Source organism: Mus pahari, chromosome 12 (assembly GCF_900095145.1).
Source record: "Mus pahari chromosome 12, PAHARI_EIJ_v1.1, whole genome shotgun sequence".
Lineage (NCBI taxonomy): Eukaryota > Metazoa > Chordata > Mammalia > Rodentia > Muridae > Mus > Mus pahari.
The window spans coordinates 24,374,670-24,396,499 of NC_034601.1; the positions used below are offsets into that span (position 1 = coordinate 24,374,670).

Below are 21,830 nucleotides of genomic sequence, written 5' to 3' on the forward strand. Positions count from 1 at the left end.
TGTGTGTGTGTGTGTGTGTGTGTGTGTTCTCTTTCATGTATTGACGTAAGCCTCCTGACTTGTGCCCTGAGTTGTATCCCTATTCCACTATCTCTGCAAGTAGTTAAGGAATTGTAGTAAAGACCCAGCACAGACATTCTATTTGGGAGATATCCATGGCTCTAGTGTACTTACAAGGTAAGCGCTGACTTCTCAGCCTGACGTAGAAGACATTCTGATCTCAGCCTAGCTTTCTAGTCTTATCTCCCTACCTATACTCCCTACTCTCCTAATACAATATCTACTTTTTCTGAAACACTGCAGACTTTCTGAGTTGGACCTACAGTTCCTATTCATTGCACTATTATTTACTCTTCAACCCTCATTATTTCTAGCTTTGGATGAGAATTAATACTCGTCCCCTCCCTGTTCTTTCCTCTTGCTGCATTTAGCTCACTATTTTAGAATTCTTTTGTTGAGATATTTTTATTTTTATCCATGTTTTATGATTTTTTTGTGTGTTTTGTATTAGTTAATTTACATTTTTATCATGTAGCATAGTGGGATCATATAATATTTACTAAGCATAATATGTCTTTAAGATCTAGGCTTTGTCAGTTCTGATTGACCTATTTGCAATGTTCTTTTTTATGATGATGAAACCTGAAAATTAGTTTTACTTGGCTTTCTTGTTTAGCTTGAACCTTTTAAGTTAATTTTCAACATCTTATACAGATAATTTCTTTTCCAAATGTGGCATCAAATGCAAGCCTTCTTTTTCCTTTTCATTTTGAAATAGTGTGCTGGTTTGTTTTACATCATCTTGACATAAGCTAAAGTCCTTTGGGAAAAGAGAACTTCTATTGAGAACATGCTTCTATCAAATTCACCTGTAGGCGAATCATTTTCATGATTGGTGGTTAATATGGGAGAGTCTAGTCCATTACAGGTAGTATCATCTCTGGGTATGTGGTCCTGGGTAGTGTAAGATAGCAGGCTAAGATAGACATAGGAGCAGGCCAGTAAGCTCCATAGTTTCTGCTTCAGTTCATGCCTCAAATTCCTGCCATAACTTCTCTCAGCAATAGAGTGTTACATTAGAGTTATAAGCAAATATAAGCCCTTTTCCCCCCAAGTTTTCTTTGTTCATTGTATTATATAATAGCAATAGAAACCCTAATAAAGGCAGAAAGTATCTTGCCACACAGCCAAAGTTAGCATTGAGCTCACGATCTTCCTGCCTTAGACTCACTAGTGCTGAGATTATAGGCGAACATCTCCATGCCAGCTAGGTTTAATTATGAATATCTTATGGTCTAAAAGATCTATACATGTGCTTTGTATAACCAGTAGATGGTATGTTTGTTAAATCATGTTTGCAAAGAGCCAGCTTAGATTCTTGACGTGGATGGATAAGCTAGATGGCTTGGATTTCAGAGCTTAACACTAAAAAGCACATAACTCTGTCCAGTCACATTGTAGATAAGGAAGGGGAGAGTTAATGTGGTGCACATCGTGATAGAATCAGGGCCATCTTGATTTGCTAGCCATGTCTCTATGACTCTCCTATTTTTCTGCTTTTTCCTATTTTCAACCACAGCTGTTCTTCGCTGTGCATATTTGCTCCAAATTAGGGGAGCATTTGGTTTCTGAAACTCTACAGGACCATCTATTCCAAGTCATACTTGAATTGATGACTTTAGAGTCTAAATGAAGCTCTTACATATCACACACTGGCTCTCTGCTCATGTTTCTATGTTCTGGGGATCTGATGCCATTAGACTCACAATAGAGTGTACATGCCTGAGTTCAAAAGGAGAATGTTATTTCCTCAGGAAAGCTTGAGTTTATGTAGTGCCTGTGGCTGTTTATGTACTACAGTAACACCATTAACTAGTTGTAACAGAGACTATCTTCAGAAATTCAGAGATCTTATTCTCTCACTTGGGACAGGGAGTGTATCCCAAGCCCTGGTCCACATAAAATCCATGCTCCAAGGAATGAACACGTTTACAGTCAATCAGCTGTAAGATCATCTCAATATCAAGCAAGGTGGCAAAACTTTCCTGCCCATCCCACATGCTCACCTAGCATGTCACCCATTAGTGGTTCGGTTCTATCATTTATGATTTTCGGTATAAAAGCATTATTTTTGTTAGTTAAAATTTAGAGTTCCTGTTGGTATCAAGTCAGACAATGTGATTTGGCACTGCTTTTATCAGTCTCAGAAAGGAAACCTAAGGAAACCAACTCACCTGTATTTGTAGACCTCACAGTACCAAGGCTGCTGTTTCACAGAGAGAAATGTACACACTTGCACAATGCAGGTGAAACAGGAATTCATGAAGACTGAGAGTAGCAACTGAGGAGAAAGTAGTTGTCCTGCTGGTCTGTACGGAGCCAACTTCGGGTAGGCATGGTTTATGCTCACTGAAAGACATGGGCATGTTTTTCCTTTACAACTTCACATTTGAGGATAAAACATGAGATGCATGCCATCTTGAGTCTCTGAGGGAGATTCAGGTTGAGGAAACACTAACTGAAGGTTGACATCTACTCAAACCCATTATACAGCTGCATATTCATTTCTACCAGCCTTCATCTCCTCTTTGCTTTGGTGTAAAAAAAAAAATAATGGGCACAAAGGTCCTGTAATTGATAGACTTACCGTGTCACATGATATCCTTTCCCTCCCCAACCCCCATGGACTCTGAAGGGATAGTATATAAAATAAGATGGGCACAACCAATATCTCTCATGAAAGACGGGGAAGTGGACAGTTGGGATGAGGGGTTAAATATCATCACTCCTGACTAATCTGTATATGAGAATTAATCTATATGCTACTCAATCAACAGTATCCAAGCACTTCAGGGTGCCAGGCACAGTGACGGATACTCAAGCCATGGTCAGTTCCTTTCTGGATGCACATGTTGGGGGCATTGCTACTGCACATTCCACTTGGTTTGGTGAAGAAGGCAGGGTCACCGAAATTTGTTTTTCCAGTTAACAGTGTTAGAATATACTGCATTTTCAGTCTTACAGCTTATCACGTGTAGTGGTTGGAAATGAAAAAAGATCTCCATCCTCCTTAGATGCTTCATGCTCTAACAAGCCAATGAGCACGGACTCTTCTCTGCTGTTCTAGACATTTTAAGGTGGTGCATGGAAGAGGCACGAAGAGCTAACAATTCATAACATCCCATTTAAAGATTCACGTAAGTCATGCTTTAATTCTTGTCTTTCAATTTGTCACCTAATTTCCTTTCTTGGCTTGTTTCTTTTTAATTAAAAAAAAATTACAGCACATTGACTTCTGCTTATGTTCATGCATATAGAGGTGGGCGGTAAGGAATTGATGCAAGGTTTGTGATAATAAAGCTGAAAAGAAGATTTCTGTTCTCTATCTGACCTGGGATAATAATAACTTTCTGGTGCTTCAGATTTTTATATAAATAAAAGTATGATTTAATGTTTAAATGCACCTCAAAGGCCCTTCCCATTAGTTTATTCTAAACATCTATGACTTCCTAAGGCATCACAGTTACATTCCAATATGTGCTTTCCCAGCGGAGTGTTAGACATTGTGGAGTATGCAAGGTTAACTCTGCCCTCCACGTTCCGAGTCCAGTGCACGCACAGAGACTGCATTTATTATCAAGGAATACGATGGGAACAAAGATACTGATTTAAAGTGCAGTTTAAGTCTATATCCAATTAGCAAAAAATGGTAGGACAGTTATCCTCGGGCATGTGAGTTTCTCAACCATGAGTGCTTCACAACTGTCTATAGCTTCAGTTACAGAGGATCTGATCCTTTTCAGACTGTGGGTTGTAGATACACATGTGGTGCACATTCCAACTTACAGACGAGCACTCATACACGCAAGATAAATAAATCTAAAAGCAGTTTTTAAACGACAATGGTGGTTTTGAAGAGACATGTTGCTAACAATGTCACGCAGAAATGGAGCTGGCTACAACCTATAGACCATCTGTAAAATTGGGCTTTAGGCCACAACCTGGAAGTTGGGAGGAGCTAGAGGTTGAGTTCACCCTTGTAGTAAATGATTCAATCAGTTGTGTTTAGATAGCGAAACTTCAGTATAAACTCTGGACTTGGAAACCTAGCTGAACTCTGGTTGGCAGGATTATGTACATAATCACACATGTGTACGTCGGAGTGATGAGGCACCCTGATCCCAAAAGGAAGGACAATAGAAGTAATTTATGACCCTTCCCAGAATTTGTCCAATTTCTTTTCCCTTGACTAATTCTAGCTTGTATCATTTTTCTATTAGTAAAACTGTGGTAATAAATACACTTTCACTGGTTCTGTGGATCAGCAAATCATTAAATAAAAGATAAGATGGTAGTGGAGCCCCTAAGTTGTAGATAGCTGGTCAAACTGCAGATGGTTTGGGAACCCCGGCACTTGTCTCTGGTGTCTGAAGTGAAGCTATTCTGCGGTTGTGGCGTCAGTGTATGATATTTGGTCTAACTGTGGGTAGTTGATGTCAGAAGTCAGCATCTCAGTACACTCAGAAGGGGCTTACAATATGGACTATGGTCAGGGCTGAAGAGGGCGCAACGAGCTTCGATCTAAGTCACAGAAGGCAGAGGCTGTGGTGCTTACAGTGCCTTCTACATGCCACCATCCAAGATGCTGCTGTGGAACTGATGAGGAGGCTGTGTACACTGCACACGGGTGTCACCACGGCTCTAGACATGGGCCTCTATCTTATTGGTATGCTTTCCTGTACATGCTCACTACACGACAGTTTTTGTCTTCCTCATCAACACAAAATCCATGGAAGACTGAGTAATTGACTTGATAGAGATGGTATTTATTTGGAGCTTCCTGGAATGATATTTGCCACAGTGATGACAGCATCAGTTTCAAACTATCATGCATCGCTCACCATGCTGTCAGGCTCTGCTTTCTGTGAACCTTGGTGAAAATATTCTGTTACTGTGGCCCTAGGATGAGAATGGGGGAGTTGACTTGAGTTCAACTTATTCAAAATAAATTATTTCCAGTGTATAACCTAGTGGCTGAGAAGCCTAGATCAGCTGAATGGCATTCAACATCCAGGTCCAGAAACTGGGAGAAATTACTGACATAAGCCATTGATTTGGATGGTGAGTTGTGATGCAGGGGTACTGTGGCACCAGCTGGTTGATAGTTTTACACTGGGTCTTTCTATACCAGAGACTCCTAATATTTCTAATAAGAAATATCTATTCCTGGTATAATAGAAAATAATTACTGGTTTTGGTCACCTATTACATTCCAGAGATTGTGCCAAATGTTCTTATATGTGTTATCTGTGTTTCCTTCAAAATCAATGCAAACTATAAATTCTGTAGATGAATAAACATGTTAAAAGTAGATTCTCATAAAGACACAGTGGATAGCACGACAATGATATGCACACAAGAGGGTCTGACCCTAAAGCTTGGGATCTCTGCTCTACGGCATGCTTGGCAGGATGGAGTTCTAAGTTTAAAAGAGCACAGTGGGATCCCCGAAACACCATGGAGAGCAGTACTGTTTATAGCCAGGCAGGAAAACACTGAATTGTCCAGATTTCCTTAAAATGAAGGACGACAACATTCTCTACCAGATTGCAAGCAGAGGAACACTAACTTATTAGATGATATATTTTAATCTAAAATTAATCATTCACTTATCCGAGCTCCCACAGTGTATTGCTCATATTGGTGGCCTACTGCAGGGTATTGTACATTAAGTCATTATTGTTCACACATGCAACCCAGCAGACTATGAGCTCCCTGAGGGAGAAACCCTGCCTTGTTCCACCTTTTATCTTTAACTACCTCTCACATCAAGCCTGCTACAGGGGAGAATGTGCCATTTCAAATTATGGTCTTTAATTGCTCAAAAATAATTTGATGCATTTATATTAGAAATTATATATCATAAATTATGCGAGCCAAATTTCAAGTGGACCATAAATTCACTGTACCTACAAGTAAAGCTCTGAGTGTGTCTCATAGGGTTTCCAAGATGTACCTGAAGGTCTCCGAAGGGTCACACTCAGAAAAGGTCACTGCCATTTGATGAGGTTTATGTAAAAAAAAAAAAAAAGTCCATGTGTGAAATGGAAGGATGTATTGTCACACCTAATTGTCCTCATATGGCTTTCTCCTATATACTAAAATATTAAGTCTAAATGAAGCTAGCTGGAACCTACCTTCATCCACTGTGATGACTGTCCTAAGGCCATGCTATACCAGTGTATTTTCTCTTCAAAAGATTTGCAGAAAGGACAGCGAAAGTTGGATGTCATTAGCCATGGAGAGACAAGTGAACAGGCGAAAATGATGGAACTTCAGTTGAAGCATCACCTTTTAGGACATTTCCATGGTAACACGAAGAGGACAACGGATTAAAACCTTCAGCTGGACTGAAGGAGAAAGAGGATGGCTGCTTGGGAATAAAGAGACCCAATATTTCAACCTTTAGTGTGAAAGCCATCTTTAGGACAAGGTGCCTCGGAGTTTCTAATTTCAAGCATTTTTGAGAATTGTATTTTTTAGATATCTCTTTTCTTGATAGTTTGACATTCTTGTTGAAGAGGCCAATTGTGTTACTAGCACAAACACCCACACAGATGAGGGTCAGTTGTGCTTCACAGTGTACATTTTCTCAACTGACTTCTGTCCTGACATCATGTTAAAAACTTTTTCTTTAATATATCATATCTTGTATCATTAACTGCATGTGTCTCAAACTCTGTGATCTTTGATAAGTTCTTTAAGAGACAGCAATTTCCTTGAGTGAAATGGCCTTGTCAGGTTCTGCAGAAGGGCTAAAATGCTGCTTATGGGAGGGGGGCTCATCACAGTACAGGGAATAGTAGACTCACAATATGCAGAATGGTCTCACAATGGACTTCTCCTTTTGGAAGACTGCCCATCTTGGTGAGCACTTGAGAAGAATCAAAAAGTGTTTAAACAACAGTTCTTATCTTGTTTCAGAATTGGTACATGACGGTGACCGAGTTTTTCTGGGCTTTCCTACACTCCTTTGCATGGTATTATTTATGGGCTTGACTGACATGGAGGTGGGGCTGCTGTGCCCCTGTCCGTGGTACTACCTGACTGATTCTCACCACAGTTGTTCACCCCTGGAGAATGAGCCCATCTGTAGAAGACTGAAATGCCTCTACTCAGAAGCATAGCTGCCTCTAGCAGAAGAGGGTCTCAATGGCACTTTATCCAATGATCAACAACCATGTGGCTGATTCAGTCTATGGGCTGAACTCTGAGGGAAACTGTGACAGGAAGGCTAAAGGTGAGAAGAGGATAAGGTGACCATGGAAAAGCTATCATTTCATCTGAGATTCTGCTTCTCTTCTCTCTTGGCAGCTGTGCTCCAACAAGGCAGTTAGCTAAACTTGGCAGTTGGTACAGGGCTCATTGGTGGGCTGTACAGTTTCCCTGTGACCTGGTCTGGGCCAGTGTGAATGGGAATCCCTCCTTCCAACTCTTCAGTAGTGTTTTCTTCAGATGTCTCTTGGAGTACATACTGTAAAAGAAAAACCAACTGTGCAGCCTGTCCCATTGGGCAGCTTCTTGCTAGGGTACTTCCAACCTGAATAAGTTCCATGGCTTCTACTTTACCTACAAGATAAATAATGTATAGCTTTCCTTCATGGCTTTCCTCTCTCTCCTCATTGCTACTATGAAGGGGTGAGCAAAAACACAATGGCCCCCCTCAAAAATCAGACAGACTGTCCTAGGATGCTTCCCATGACTCTTTTATTGTCTGCTGCAATCCTGGGAGGACAACAAGACTTCATACATGTCCTTTCGGCTTTCCTTAAAGCATCCCTCAATAGTCACTGCTACAGCTTTTAATGGAATCAATACTTGGGTAATAGGTAGAGAGGAGAATACATTTATGGCAGAAGGACCAGTAAGCATCTCTTTAGAAGATACGGTCGAGATGGTGCCATCCTCTGTCTTTGTGCTCAACTAGCACTTATCATTCACTATTCTCAAATATTCACCCAGTAGGGGAATCCCATTAGCATTTTTCTCCTTCTCTGTGTTAGAAACATAGACCCCTGGAGGCATCCATACTGGAGGGCCATGGCCCCAGTGTAGAGTTTAACTGGGGAGGTTAGATTCATGAAGAGAAGAAGCACCAATTCAAAGTGGAGTGTGGACTGATGGCAGCAGATGCTTTGGGATTTAGAGAAAGGAGGGTTATTTTATTTTTTTTAGTGATAATCTGTCATCAGAGGAGAGACAGGAGGGAACACTGAAAGCAGCTTTGTGAAAGAAATAGGACTGACTCTAACACAAGAAAGATAGGCAAATTTCAAAAATGTTTGGGACTATGGAGATGTCTCCATGATTAAGACTAGACACTGCTATTATAGTGCATGGTACTGCACTACCATGTGCATGTGCACACACACACACACATACACACACACCAAAACATACACACAATTTAATATTTTTTAAAGAGCCTTTTACCAAGAGGAAGGCATTTCCAGCAGGAGGTAGTAGCACATGGAATTCAAGGTTTTCAGTTTGGCTACACTGTAGGGTAAGTGAAAGAAAACAGCTGAAGAAACGTCTGAAAAGCAAGTTAGGCCAGATCAGACTGGTGTGTTGAGTGCTAGGCTAAAAAATGTGGGTGTTCATCTGTCTCCTTTAAAGTCGAGGACTATTGCATGCGACCTCTATATAATGACCATTATCAAGGCTCCTTATGTTTCCTAGTGCCAAGATTAAGGTTCATACTGGAAAAAGGCACTATTGTCACTGGTTAGTTATTTACTTACGTGTCTACTCATGCCTGCCTTGTTCCCAGGAGATCTTTGCGTGCTAGAAGACAGCCGTGGCCTTCAGCCCACAGCACAGGCTCTGGAACCTCCTGGGGTTCCTTCCCTTTCCAGCACAATGCATAAATAAATCACCCAGATTGCTTAAAAATACCCAGCATCATAAAATCACTATTGCTGATTCAAAATTATTCAGTTAGATGAATAATAATAACGCATAGTGGAAAATACATAATAGGCTTGGAATAGACACTCCAACCTAATAATCAAAATTGATATTACTTATATCATAGAGACTGGTAAATTTTATCATTGGATAGACATGAGAGATGAGCTCAATACCAGTTTTGTGTTTTAAGATGTGACATGATGTGTCAAGGTTATTAATGTCCTGCCGACGTTGGGTATTTTATCTGTTGTTTTTCACAACACCTCGCTGTTGAACAAAGGGAAAGTGACAGGGCCATTGTTCTTCCTGCTTCTGTTGAGGCAGTCACCTTTCTTGCTTATTAAGAGTTAGTATCATGCCCCGAGTTCCTTGATCAAAAGCACTTTATCAGTGTCATCTCCCAAGAAGGAAGTAAGCATGGGCTGTTGTGACCCACGCCTCACTTCCCAGAGAACTGCACCGGAATCATACATTAGCATTTGTTCTCCCAAGTCAAAGACATAGCAGGAATCTGAGTTTTGTGTCAGTGTGAAATGTAGGTGAATAATGGAAAGTGACCTTTGGGTTTAAAAGAGAGAGAGAAAAGTCCTTTCTGAATTTCTTACCCATTTTTCTATGGACAGGATACAAAACTGGAAAGAACTAAGACTATGTTGAAAGGTTCTCAGAGGAAAGACTTATTTATTATTAGATTATCTATTATTTATAATAGGCTTATATTTATATTCTATAGGTTATATCATTTATATATTATTAGGCTAGATCTATTATTAGGTTAGTTATTATTTATATTAGGTTATATTTGTATTGTGTAGCTTATATTATTTATATATTATTAGGTTAGACCTATTTATTATTAGATTATTGATTATTTATAATAGGTTATATTTATATTATGTAGGTTATATTATATATATTATTAGGTTAGACTTAATTGTTATTAGGCTATTTTGCTGCAGGTCTAGAGGCTCTGAGCCTCCACTCACCCCAATGTTACTTTAAATAAATTCATAGACATCACTTTCCCACCAAGTCCTTACCAAGTGTGTTTCTGGGACTTCACAAATAGATACAAACTTACTCGTTAAGCTGACCATCAGCGTGATGGCTACATCTTGCAGGAGGTACTGGTAGTTACCAAAGAGCTGTAGTTGCTAGGGGGGAAAAACAGTGTCAGTATCATGTCTGTTACAGTGGCTTTCATTCACGGTGCTCTTTAAAGAACACACAACAGGCAGTTGCTGTTTCTTCTTTTCCAAAAGAAAATATGCACCTAAACCCTTCAGTAGCTCATTAGACTAAATGACCCCAGTAGCTATGTTCCCAGGATTTAAAGCATTTCTTTATAACCAGTGTCTCGGTCAAAACCCTACCAGCCTCCTACTGGCCACTTACCCTTGGCAGGTGTCATCTCAGCCTGAATTCTCAGCACAAGTCTCAACATTTCTAAAGGGATTTTAGGCAAAATTTCAAGTCAAGACCTCCACCTTGAGGACGGACTGAGTGATAGCACCGTGAGTCTGGAACTCACTCAGGTTCCCAAACTGAACATGGCCTCTCCCTAAGTCGGTGTTTTTCCATCTTCCGAACGCTTGGACCTCTTAGTATAGTTCCTCATGTTGTGGTGAAGCCCCAACCATAAAATTATCGTTGCCACTTCATAACTGTAATTTTGCTACTGTCATGCATTGTAATATAAATATCTGTGTTTTCCAGTGGTCTTAGGTGACCTCTGTGAAAGGGTTGTTTGATGCCCTCAAAGGGGTTGGACCCCACAGGTGGAGAACCACTGCTCTAAATAAACCCACTGCAGACTTTAGTCCACTACCTTTGCCTCCCTGAGGTCTGGTTACACACAGAACTTAGCTTTTCAGTTCTCATTTGGAGCTGAACTCATAACGCCGAAAAATCAAACCATTACTCCTTGGGAATGTCCTTGCTAGATCTTGAGCATCCAGGCCTTTCAACATCCTTCCCAGCTAGTGACTGACTTCCATACTGTGACCTGATTATGAGTGTGCGGACAATGTCTGCGTGGGAACATATACTGGCCTTTGCAAAGACTCTGTAGTAGCTTCTAAGTTGAAGTACTTGGAGGATGTGCTCATGCGGCTCTGAGCAGCTGGATAACTGCTGAGTGCATTGATTGCAACTCCACCACAGATCCCTCAGCTCTGCACTCAGTTTTATGAAAAGGTAAGTACGTTGTACCCTCTGATTCCCAACTCCTCCTCGTCTACCAACCAGCGCCCTCCACACCCTATCCTGTGTGTGTGTGTGTGTGTGTGTGTGTGTGTTCACACGTGCACTTGAACATTAAACATATACAGTGTGCACTTACATTAAACATATACAGTGTGCACTTGTATGTGAAGGGGTATGTGTTCATGTACTTATGTGTGGAGGCCAGAGGTCAGTATCAGGTGTCTCCCTCTAGGGGTCCCCACTTTATTTTGTTGAGACAGTCTCTCATTGAACCTGGAGCTCACTAATTGACTAGACTGGCTGTCCGTCAAGTACAGAATCTTTCTGTCTCTGCTTTGCATCACTGGAAGTATAGGTGTGTGTCAACAAACCCAACCTTTTATGTGGGTGCTAGGGATCTGAACTCAGCAAACACTTTACTGACAGATGCAACTCTGTGGCCTCTGGTGACTTCCTCTTACCCTTTCACCTTTGAGTGGTATAATCACACATAAACAGAAACACAAGAAAAATTATCCAACAGCAGCCTTAGATTTTTCGATATGAACAGCTATTGTAGAACTGCGGAGACCTTAAAAGTAAGTCATTAACGTTCCAGAGGTGGGAATAGGCCAAGCATAGGACCCCACTTTGCATTTTGGATGAAGGTAAGGCTTGGATGGAGTCTCCTTATCCCTTCCCACCTGGTGGCTATTTAGCCTCCCACATATGTCCTTGCCAACAAGATACCCCAATCCCTGGTCTCTCCATTTACCTCTTAATTATCCTCCCAAAGCAATAAAATAGCTTAATTCCCCAAGTGTCCTTTAAGTGTGTTTGGATCATTTTATTATAGAGCAAACTATGCTTGAAATAATGAAGATTATTCTTAATCTATGCATAACTCCTGTGTGCTAAATGGCTATTACCATTTGTTTTTAAAAATTTCTTTGTCATTTTTAAGGAATTGCTATTTTTTACTGATAACGCACCCAACCCTATTAAATTCTGGGTAGGTTCAGGAACACAGCCCCAGCGCGGGAGCTTTTCAGCGTCGCTGTCCATCAAAATAAAATCCAAAAACTTCTCTTCCTTTTTATCTCTTTTCAGTCTTTTTGCCAAAAATATTCCACAGTTGGAGGCAGATCCATTTCCTGCTGCGTTATATTTAGGCTTCTCTCAAGCTCCGTTTATTCCCCAAGGAAGAGACGGGATTACAGAGGTCAAGAGTTTCAGGTTATCCAGAGAAAACCAACACCCTAGACAACATACCCAGTATTACTGACTTTTAGCCTCAGGCTACACGAAGCACACCAGGTTCCCAAGTTTGTAGGCACCTGTTTCTGAGAAATGTTGTACATTTATAAACATTAAACATGGTGTAGGATCCACATCCTGACGCTATAAATACAATTAAAACTGAGAAGAAATGAATTTAGTTCTTACCCAGTACAGAAGTGATGTTCCAATAAACTGGATGATGCCGTACATGGTCAAGTATTTAAATACACCGAAGGATGAGACCAGAGCAGCCCGGCCCTCCCTGTTGAGAACAAACACAAAAACTGCTTACGTAAGTCATACAGCCCCTTTATATTTTAAAAGAAGCTCATTTAAAAAAAAATAGTTCATTCTATGTCAATGTGTAAAATACATAATATAATTAATATATTATATACATATTTCACATATGTATGTAGTGTGTGTAATACATTTAAGAACTCATCTCCCTTATCCTCTTCCCCTTGCACCAAGTCCTCCTTTCACTTTTGTGTCTTTTGGTTATAATTTTGTTTCTGTGCCTTGGTTTAACCCACTAGGTTTAGCCAGAGCCCCCCATGTGAGCACTGGTGTGAAGCTAACCATTGAGACATGAGCAACTCAGCAGAAACAGCATCTCTGAAGACATAGCTTGACCGACAGCAGCCCCTTTGGGCAGGGAAAAACCCTATGAGGCTGCTCAGTAGAGCACATGACTGAATGTTTAGGGATTAGGTCTTGTGCATGCACTGTGCGGTGAACTGCAACTGTTATGACTTCACGTGTGGCACAGCCATCTGTTGCATAGACCATGTTGTGAGCTATCAGTGTCCACTTGTCTTTGATCCCAAATACCAGGATCCCAGGCAAACAAAGCTGTACCAACCTTTTTATGTCAGTGCCTGGGGTTTGAATTTGGGTCCTTGCGCTTATGTACCACAGAGCCATCTCTTAAGTCTCTTGATTTATTCATTGAGCTACTGATGCTTCTACCTCCACCTCCTGAATGTTATATAACTGGCATCCACTGGTTTATGCAGTGCTGGGAATTGAACTCAGCATCTTGTCTGTGATAGGCAAGCACCAACTAACTAACTAAACCCCATGACCTATTCAACCTTTCATTCATTTGGATAATCTCTTCCTCAATCCTTAATTTCCTCCTTGACTTTTGTTTTTAGGGTTTTTTTTTTTTGAGACAAGGTTTCTCTGTGTAGCCCTGGCTGTCCTGGAACTCACTCTGTACACCAGGCTGGCCTCAAACTCAGAAATCCACCTGCCTCTGCCTCCTGAGTGCTGGGATTAAAAGCGTGTGCCACCACACCTGGCCTCCTTGACTCTTGACCCATTTTTACTTAGGTTTTCTAAAGTACCAATATTACACCAAGAATCATTACAAAAGGATAGAAACAGAGTCAGGCCCTGTTCCCTCCATGAAGTGAGAATATTATTGTGTGTAGTCTAAGCATACTGCGTCATTATAATGCCCTGCAGTGTCAAGCATTGACTCGGTCTTAATTTCTTCTATCTCAACATACTTCCTAGAATTGAGTGAGTTTTAGTGGCTCTCAGACACACAGAGCTAAGATCAGTGTTCTCGCATTTTAGAAAGTATGAATGCAAATCTAAAATGGAGTCCTGATGGTTTTTACCATCTGTGATATTGTGAAAAAACCAAGGTAATTCTGAATTGGTAAAGAGATCAAAAGATCAAGACTACTATAGAAACTACAGCTTGGAAACTGCATATTCATCCTTTGGGGGGAAAATGGCTTTTAGCTGAGGTTTTGATTTTTGGACTGGAGGACAGTGTGAGAATGTAGCATGTTGACTCTGCAGCTTCCCCTTGCCAAGACGGACATGAGCCCACATGGCTTTAGTTTGTTTCTAGTCCCTAGTGACACAGGCACCTGCTCAGTTAAAAGATGTTAGAACTGCATTGAAACATAAAATGGCAGACCTGGAAGCCAAATGACTAACTTCTTGCCTCAGGCACAATGGATGCAAGGTTGGGAGGTGGCCAGGCTATGTCAGCCAGATGTTTCCCACCAGGCTGTGAACAGCTAGCATTTGTTTTCAACAAAGGATGGAAGAAGAAAAATAAAACAGGCCAAGGAAAGAAGCAAAGCTTGGGTTGTTTTCCCAAGTCTGACATAAACATTATGATTTCATCTTCTTTTCCCTTGCAGTTGTATATAATTTCAGGAAAATTAGGACAGCTAGATTCAAAACAATGTACAAAACACGCTTCTAAGGGCAGGATAAAAGCTGTCTTCGTGAGCTTCTAAGATCACTGCTATTCCTAATGATTATGAATTTTGGTAGCTCGTACATTTATCTGAACCTCTTGCAGCAGTCCATCGGATTCTCTGCTTAGAGCTAGACAGTGATACAGAAATAATAATAATCATAATAAAAAGATACAGCTTTTTTCGCCACAAGGACGTGAACTATAACAAGCTCCTGCTCTGAAGAATGACAAAGAAACCAGTGGGCCTAGACCTATGCATGTAAGACTTGTACCACATCGCCCTTGTAAGGGTCTTTCCCAGGAATAAGTATGTGTAGAGAATACCAAAGGACAAAATGAGCCTTAAGGAGCTGAACACTGAACCATGTCTAATTTTTCAAAGCTATCAAATACAGAAGCAAAGAGAATCTACCCTGAACTCTTAATAATAAATAATCTACCACTACCAGAAATCTTATATCATGACGTATTCTACACCAACATACTGCATTATAAATACATTCCTGATGCATAATACATCGGTCACAGTTATGCTTGGGAGGCACAGGCAGTGACTGTGCTTAAGAGTACAGAAGAACACAGATGTAGATGCCCAAGGACCAAGGACATGTGATCCAGCTGCCTGGTGGATGTGCGAGCAGGGCATGGTATTTCAGGCCTTATCCCATCCCACCAGTCACCCTGTGCTCTGAGGCACCAAGAAAATGGTAAAGAATCATCTGGTTGTTCTTTCCAGAGTAAGCTGCATGGTAGCTACCAGCCCTCTGGCCCTGGAGAAAACCAGTTACCCTCAGGTATTCTAGGAACAATAGGGGGAAAGATTTATGAAGAAAATACAAAACTGGATGCTTTATTCGTCGTTACACCTAAAATGTAAGTAGAAACGAATTCGAAATGCATTCAGTAAAGGAAAGCAAATGCATGTCCCTCCTTCCAAACCTCCAGTGACGTTTAATGCCTCCTATGACTGCACCCTGATGTTCGCAAATGTTTAGTTTAGAAGTATACAGTAGTATTGATAGAAGTTATCTAATGATGCATCCTTATCCTGCCCTCCAACCCATCCCAAACTCCTGGTCAAATATCACAGAAGGTACCCAGTATATGAAATTAAGGGAAAGAGAAGACATTCAATCAGGTTTTAAATATCAAAGAAAGCTTTTAGTGGTCTACCTGTCACACCCATCTATTTCTTAAATGTGGATGAAAGTCACCTTTTTTGTGTGGGTTTGTTAGTGCTAGAAAAAGCAACAGGAATCGTCCCTTGACTAGTAACCCAACAGCACTAGGCCTGCCCCTAGATTCACACCTTCCCTCGTCGTTATGACTTAGGGTCCAATTCTGTCTGCTTCCAGAGCCAGACAATGAGCTACAGTGGTGAGGTACTGGGGAAGCTTTCTTTGGCTTACCTGATGAGATGAGGCACACACTCGATATTGGCTGTTTTCGAGGTGAAGGGAGATGCCACGGATGCTTCCTGTTCTGATAGTGAGATGCCAGCGTGAGCCATTTTCAAAGCCTGGAATGATTCAACCATGTCAAACCATGGCTCTTCAGACCAGGCTCTTCTACTCAAATACTAGGCTATTTGCTGTATGTCAGTTATAATACTGTATTTGTCCATATTCAGGTCTCTATTTATATGCTCTTTCATCCATATAGCCTGTCTCTCCTGATCCATAAAGTTACCATGGAAGAGGAATGGACTGCATGGTGATCCACAGAAGCATGTGCATGCACATGTGCAAGTTTCCACACATGCACGTATACTATACTATCTTTGTGGCACATACAACATCAGCAAATGGAAGCACTTATTCAAAACTTCTATAAAAGCATGGGGAAATGGTTGGAGAGATTTCTTAGCATAGTAGTTGTTAACCTTCCTAATGCTGCTACCCTTTAATACAGTCCCTCATGTTGTGGTGACCACCAACCATAAAATTACTTTTGTTGCTACTTCATAGCTGTAATTTGACCACTGTAATGAATGGTAAGGTAAATATCTGATACACAGGATATCTGACATACAAACACTGTGAAAGGGTCATTCAACCCTCAAAGGGGTCATGACCCACAAGTTGAGAACCACTGACTTAGCAAGCAACAGTCTATACTAGCCTTTCAAAAAACCCAAGCACACATGTTGAAAGGGTCAGAGTTATCTGTAATTTTAAGGCACTTGCACATGTGCACACACACACACACACACAGCACACAGCACACAGCACACACACACACACACACACACACACACACACACACACACACACAGTGAAAAATAAAACAAATCTCTAAAAAGAATGGCAGAATCTGTATGGACAAGGATATGACCCTTACACTATCTTAGCTTTTACACTTAGTAGGGCCGTCTTCAATAGAGAAAAATAACAGGAAAGATATCTAGTGATACCTTTCCTTGTTGATTGATCCAACCAAGTAGCTAGCTGCTGGTAAAGAGTGTGGGGCACACAGCATCACCATTAGATGTCCAAATCAAGCCACACATACCCACGGGCACATGGTGATCCATGTGTTGCTTCACAGAGGGTTCATTTATTTCTTCTGATGAAAGCCCAAGGCTGTCCATAGAAGACACAATAGACCAGCCCATAGGCAAACCAGAAAACCCAAATGAAATTTTGTATTCAGGTTGCTCTGTAGGGCTTGATAGCATCGTTTGCTTTGCAATAGATTAAAAGATTCCAGTTCAGTTCATCTTAGAACACCGCCTGCCTCCTCCTTTCTCCCTCAGTGTTTATGCCTCTATTATGTAGTTTAAGATTGCCTGCCATATGGCAGGATTAATTCATGCAAGATTCCTCCATCAGATGATCGCATTTGGGGGGAACAGAGATTATAACTTTTTGGTATTTTTGTTTTGCTATAAATGTCACATAATTAATAGCAAAAGCAACTCGCCCTAGGTTGGATGAATGGGTTGTGTTTCTTATGTAACACAGGCAAAAAGATAATGTACACTAAGTCTTTAAGTATGAACACAATTTTTACAGACATTGGAAAAATATTTAAGCGGAAAGTAAAATGAATAAACAGATTTGGCATTTCTAATAAGCTTTGGATATTAAAGCGCTTTCCCTTTTCTTTCTGTTTCCCTCGCTCCTCCTTTTCACCCCCCTCTTCTGCTGTGCACTGTTTGATGGACTGAGCATCACTCATGCTAGGCAAGGGCTCTACTACTCAGCTACACCCCAAGCCCTGTTCTTCAATCCATGCACCAAAGTTAGCTATTAAAGTACATGAATAGTCTTGACAGTCAACTGTTATTTCACCCACATCTTTAAAAGTCAGAATATAAAATATATACTCACCTTCTGCTGGGAATGAATAACCCAAGACTCACTTAATTTTAGTTTTTCTACAGAGTGTAAAACCCATACCATTTAGGATTTCATAACAATATGGGAGAAACCTAATTTTCAAAAATTACCCTCAGAGTGGGTTTGGAGGGAATAAATCCAATTTACACATAATTAAAAACTTTATGAATTCCAACCTTTTCCTTCTCTAAGGCTTTACCAGCTATGCACCTTGTACAAATGTATATCATCTCCTAGAGGCTTCCAGTCCTTATAGGTAACATTGAAGGCTTAATGTGTTAACCTTAAGGCTTAAACCAGATAATGTTGTAAAGTCCCCAATGGGTCTGAGCTTTGGGAGTGTCAGCAGCATTGCTTTATTATTCTGGGACTTGCCAGAAGACAGCAGAAGTGGTCTTAGGTTTTTCTGTTTCTAACCCATACTCAGGGAGTGGTAAGTATGACCGCTTGGCTGCTGAAGGAAGGATAAAGAGGCCCTAGGGGGCCTTGGAGAACTCAAGAGAGATTCCAAAGTGCGGCTCGTATTCACAAAAGTGCAAAAGTTATGTGTACTCACCCCACAGTCATTGGCTCCATCTCCACACATGCCCACATAATAACTACAGATAAAAAGATATAAAACGCAACAGGTCAGAAGGTCTCTTGAATCACTTCCATTATAACTAACTCGTGTGTGTGTGTGTGTGTGTGTGTGTGTGTGTCTGTGTGTGTGTGTGTGTGTATCCTGAAGAGATGCGGAATCAAGAAAATGATGCTGAGAATCTTTGTCTGAGAGGGAAAAGACCCCTGACTTAATTTGTCCCAATCACTGAAATGACAGTGATGACACCAGGAGCATCATCAATGACAGGAATCACACACTTGAATGTTAGGTTGACTGTGTCCACCCTATCAAGCTCAAGCTCGAGGAGTCATGATTATAACAAGGTCGTGATTGCACACTTCTCATTCAACCTAGTGGGCAGAGCACAGCCCAACCTGGCCAAGCTGCAGCCGAGAGTTCAGTTTCACTGTTAGAAGGGCTTAGCAGATACAATTAGAGCATTCTTGGTGTGTCTCAGAGTAGCAGTGACATAACATGCACCCCATGTATATCCGCTTGCTATGCAATCAGGATCTAAGTGGAAAGATAAATTTTAAAGTTGCTGCCAGGAGTAAGGGATTTCTTATGCAGGGTCCATTGAACCTTCTATTACAAGTGAATGCCACTTATCGACAGTGACTCATGGTAATGCTCTAAATGATTCAGTGGCATTTTCCCAAAATTGGATCATAAGCGATAAAAGTCAAGTTCTGTTAGGCTATCCCTATTATTAGTTAACCCACAAGAAGTTGCCTCTTGGACTGTTTCTACAGTGCAAGCACTGTCCAATGTATACAAATGCAGCCTAATGCTGGGCTAGTGGGATCACGAACATTTGCATACTGTGCCACAGTGTCACTGCTACCTGTAATCATCTAATTGGCTTCCTTCATCCAGAGTTGCTTGATATGCATTGCCAAGGGTAAGACCACAAAGAGGACGACAAGTGACTGAGAAGACAGCTCATTCTGTCACAGTATGTGTCTTCCTAAGCTAAATGTGTTTTAGGGGAATGTGGCTTTCAGAGTGTCAGCCAATGTTGCTCAGGCATTGAGACAGGAAGATTACTCTCTTCAGCCAATGTCATGTAATGAGCCTGTAAATGAGCTAGTCACTTATCCCTGGCCACTTACTTAGTCTGAGAGTACGGGGGCTAATGGAAGGCATTTGAGACTTTGCTAAGGAGCTTAGCTGGTCAAATCTCATAGGAAGAGGCAGTCTGGTCTGATGGCTTTGACACTCTGTGTCTTTTTGCTATCTGAAACCTTCAGGCTAGAAACTAACTTGGCAAGGAATGAATAGGTGGGTCCAGTGTCAGCAAGAACTCCTCTGTTCAGATGGAACTTGGTCATCAATGCTTTGAGAGGGTTCTGAATCTCGCCCCCTGCCCCCGTCTCTGGTTCCTGTAAGCTGCCATTTCAGTTCATACTAAGAGGGTCTAAAAATGCCATGCATCCTCTAATGGATCACACTTTGGGAGAAAGGGCACACACTTTCCCGCCATTCCCATCCTGAGCTACACGTGCCCACATTATTTCTTCTCTCTGCATCTAAGCAGGTAATATTCCTGTAAGATGGGCTTTATGGGCCACAAAATGAATGTTCTGCGGTGTAGTCAGGTCTAAAATGTGCCTCAACTGTTCCCACCCCCTGCATTGCATGTTGTTGTGAAGTCCACTCCTTTGAGTATAGGCAGATGTACTGGCCGGTTTTGTGTGTCAACTTGACACAAGCTGGAGTTATCACAGAGAAAGGAGCTTCAGTTGAGGAAATGCCTCCATGAGATCCAGCTGTAAGGCATTTTCTCAATTAGTGATCAAGGGGGAGGGCCCCTTGTGGGTGGTGCCATCTCTGGGCTGGTAGTCTTGGGTTCTATAAGAGAGTGGACTGAGAAAGCCAGTAAAGAACATCCCTCCATGGCTTCTGCATCAGCTCCTGCTTTCTGACCTGCTTGAGTTCCAGTCCTGACTTCCTTGGTGGATCAACAGCAATACGGAAGTGTAAGCTGAATAAACCCTTTCCTCCTCAACTTGCTTCTTGGTCATGATGTTTGTGCAGGAATAGAAACCCTGACTAAGACAGCAGGACATAGTGTCTTGCTTCTAATGAAGAGAAGGCACCAAACTGTTCTAAGATTAAGAAATGAAAGATGGTAATGCTATTCTTTCCTCCCCTCCTCTCCCCTCCATCCCTCTGCTCCAGTATTACTCTTGATTTCTCGCCTTACATACAGATGTCAGTGGCAACGTTAGCTTCTTCCCTATGAAGGGACCCATATCTCAGGGAGCGGAGACTCGCTTCCCCCTACTACCCGTGTCTCTGTTCCAGCAAACGCAAGGAGCTTAATCATGTGAGGGAGGTGGTAGCTGAGCCACCCTGCTAACAACCATGCTCCAGTCCTGGCTCACACCACTTCACGTCCTTTCATAATTGTATCCTCAGTTCAGGAACCGAGGTTTACTTGAGGCACATCTGGATACCTGATCCATAGAAACCTGAAACAACTAACAACGCTACCCTCAGATGCCATGGGGTGGGCAGTGTGCTGCCATGGAGAACCGGCATGTGCTCCTTCCCTGCCCATCACTTACTTTAATTTCTGAAACTCTTCCACAAGGCTTGACTTCTGCCCAGGAGACATTCTTGCAAAGATGGTTCCATTAACCAGAATCTAAAGAGGGGGGAAAAAACAAGATTAGGAAGGAGAATGTTTCAAAAACGAAAGTCCTGAACAATCACTCCTGGCCACTGATTTAACACAGTGCATGGCATTAGACCCAATGCCAGGAACAGGGATGAGGGATGTAATGCTTTAATATTGAACTTTACGTCCTCCATCACAACTCCATTAGTTTTTTTCTGGACCCAATTACTTTGCTTCCTTTCCCCAAGAAGGGGTAACTTTTCATTAACAGAGCAGCGAGGAAGAAGGAGGGAAGGTAAAATCAGAGGACAATTCTTTGGGAAATGCAGCTATTTTACTATCTGTTGCCACAGACAGAGTGCAACAAACCAGATGAGAGAAGTCAGGATCTGCTCCCAGAACTTGTGCAAACCTTAGTTGAGTGGTTTAACCTCTCTGAGGCTCAGATTCCCACCTTCACAATAAGGACTGGAAGAAAAGCTGCCTCAAAGCCTTTAGGCTTCAATCTCTTCAGCCCCTGACTTACCAAGGATGGGTGAGGTGGCAGAATATTCTAGACTCTGCTAACAGATCATTGCGACCCTCAGTGTGTAC

The 21,830-nt window shown here is 41.5% G+C and overlaps 1 protein-coding gene across 3 annotated transcripts in view; it reads right to left on the reverse strand.

Annotated features, from left to right (window-relative positions):
- Atp13a5 (ATPase 13A5) overlaps window positions 1–21,830 on the reverse strand; it is a 133,471-nt gene that overhangs the window by 16,002 nt on the left and 95,639 nt on the right. For all 3 annotated transcript variants that reach the window (XM_021209413.1, XM_021209412.1, XM_029544504.1), the window contains 6 exons: window positions 21,184–21,263; window positions 18,566–18,608; window positions 16,078–16,187; window positions 12,604–12,700; window positions 10,055–10,127; window positions 2,235–2,409 (listed from right to left, as the gene is read on the reverse strand). In XM_021209413.1, coding sequence (XP_021065072.1) covers window positions 2,235–2,409; window positions 10,055–10,127; window positions 12,604–12,700; window positions 16,078–16,187; window positions 18,566–18,608; window positions 21,184–21,263 — 578 coding nt within the window. The remainder of the gene's footprint in view (window positions 1–2,234; window positions 2,410–10,054; window positions 10,128–12,603; window positions 12,701–16,077; window positions 16,188–18,565; window positions 18,609–21,183; window positions 21,264–21,830) is intronic.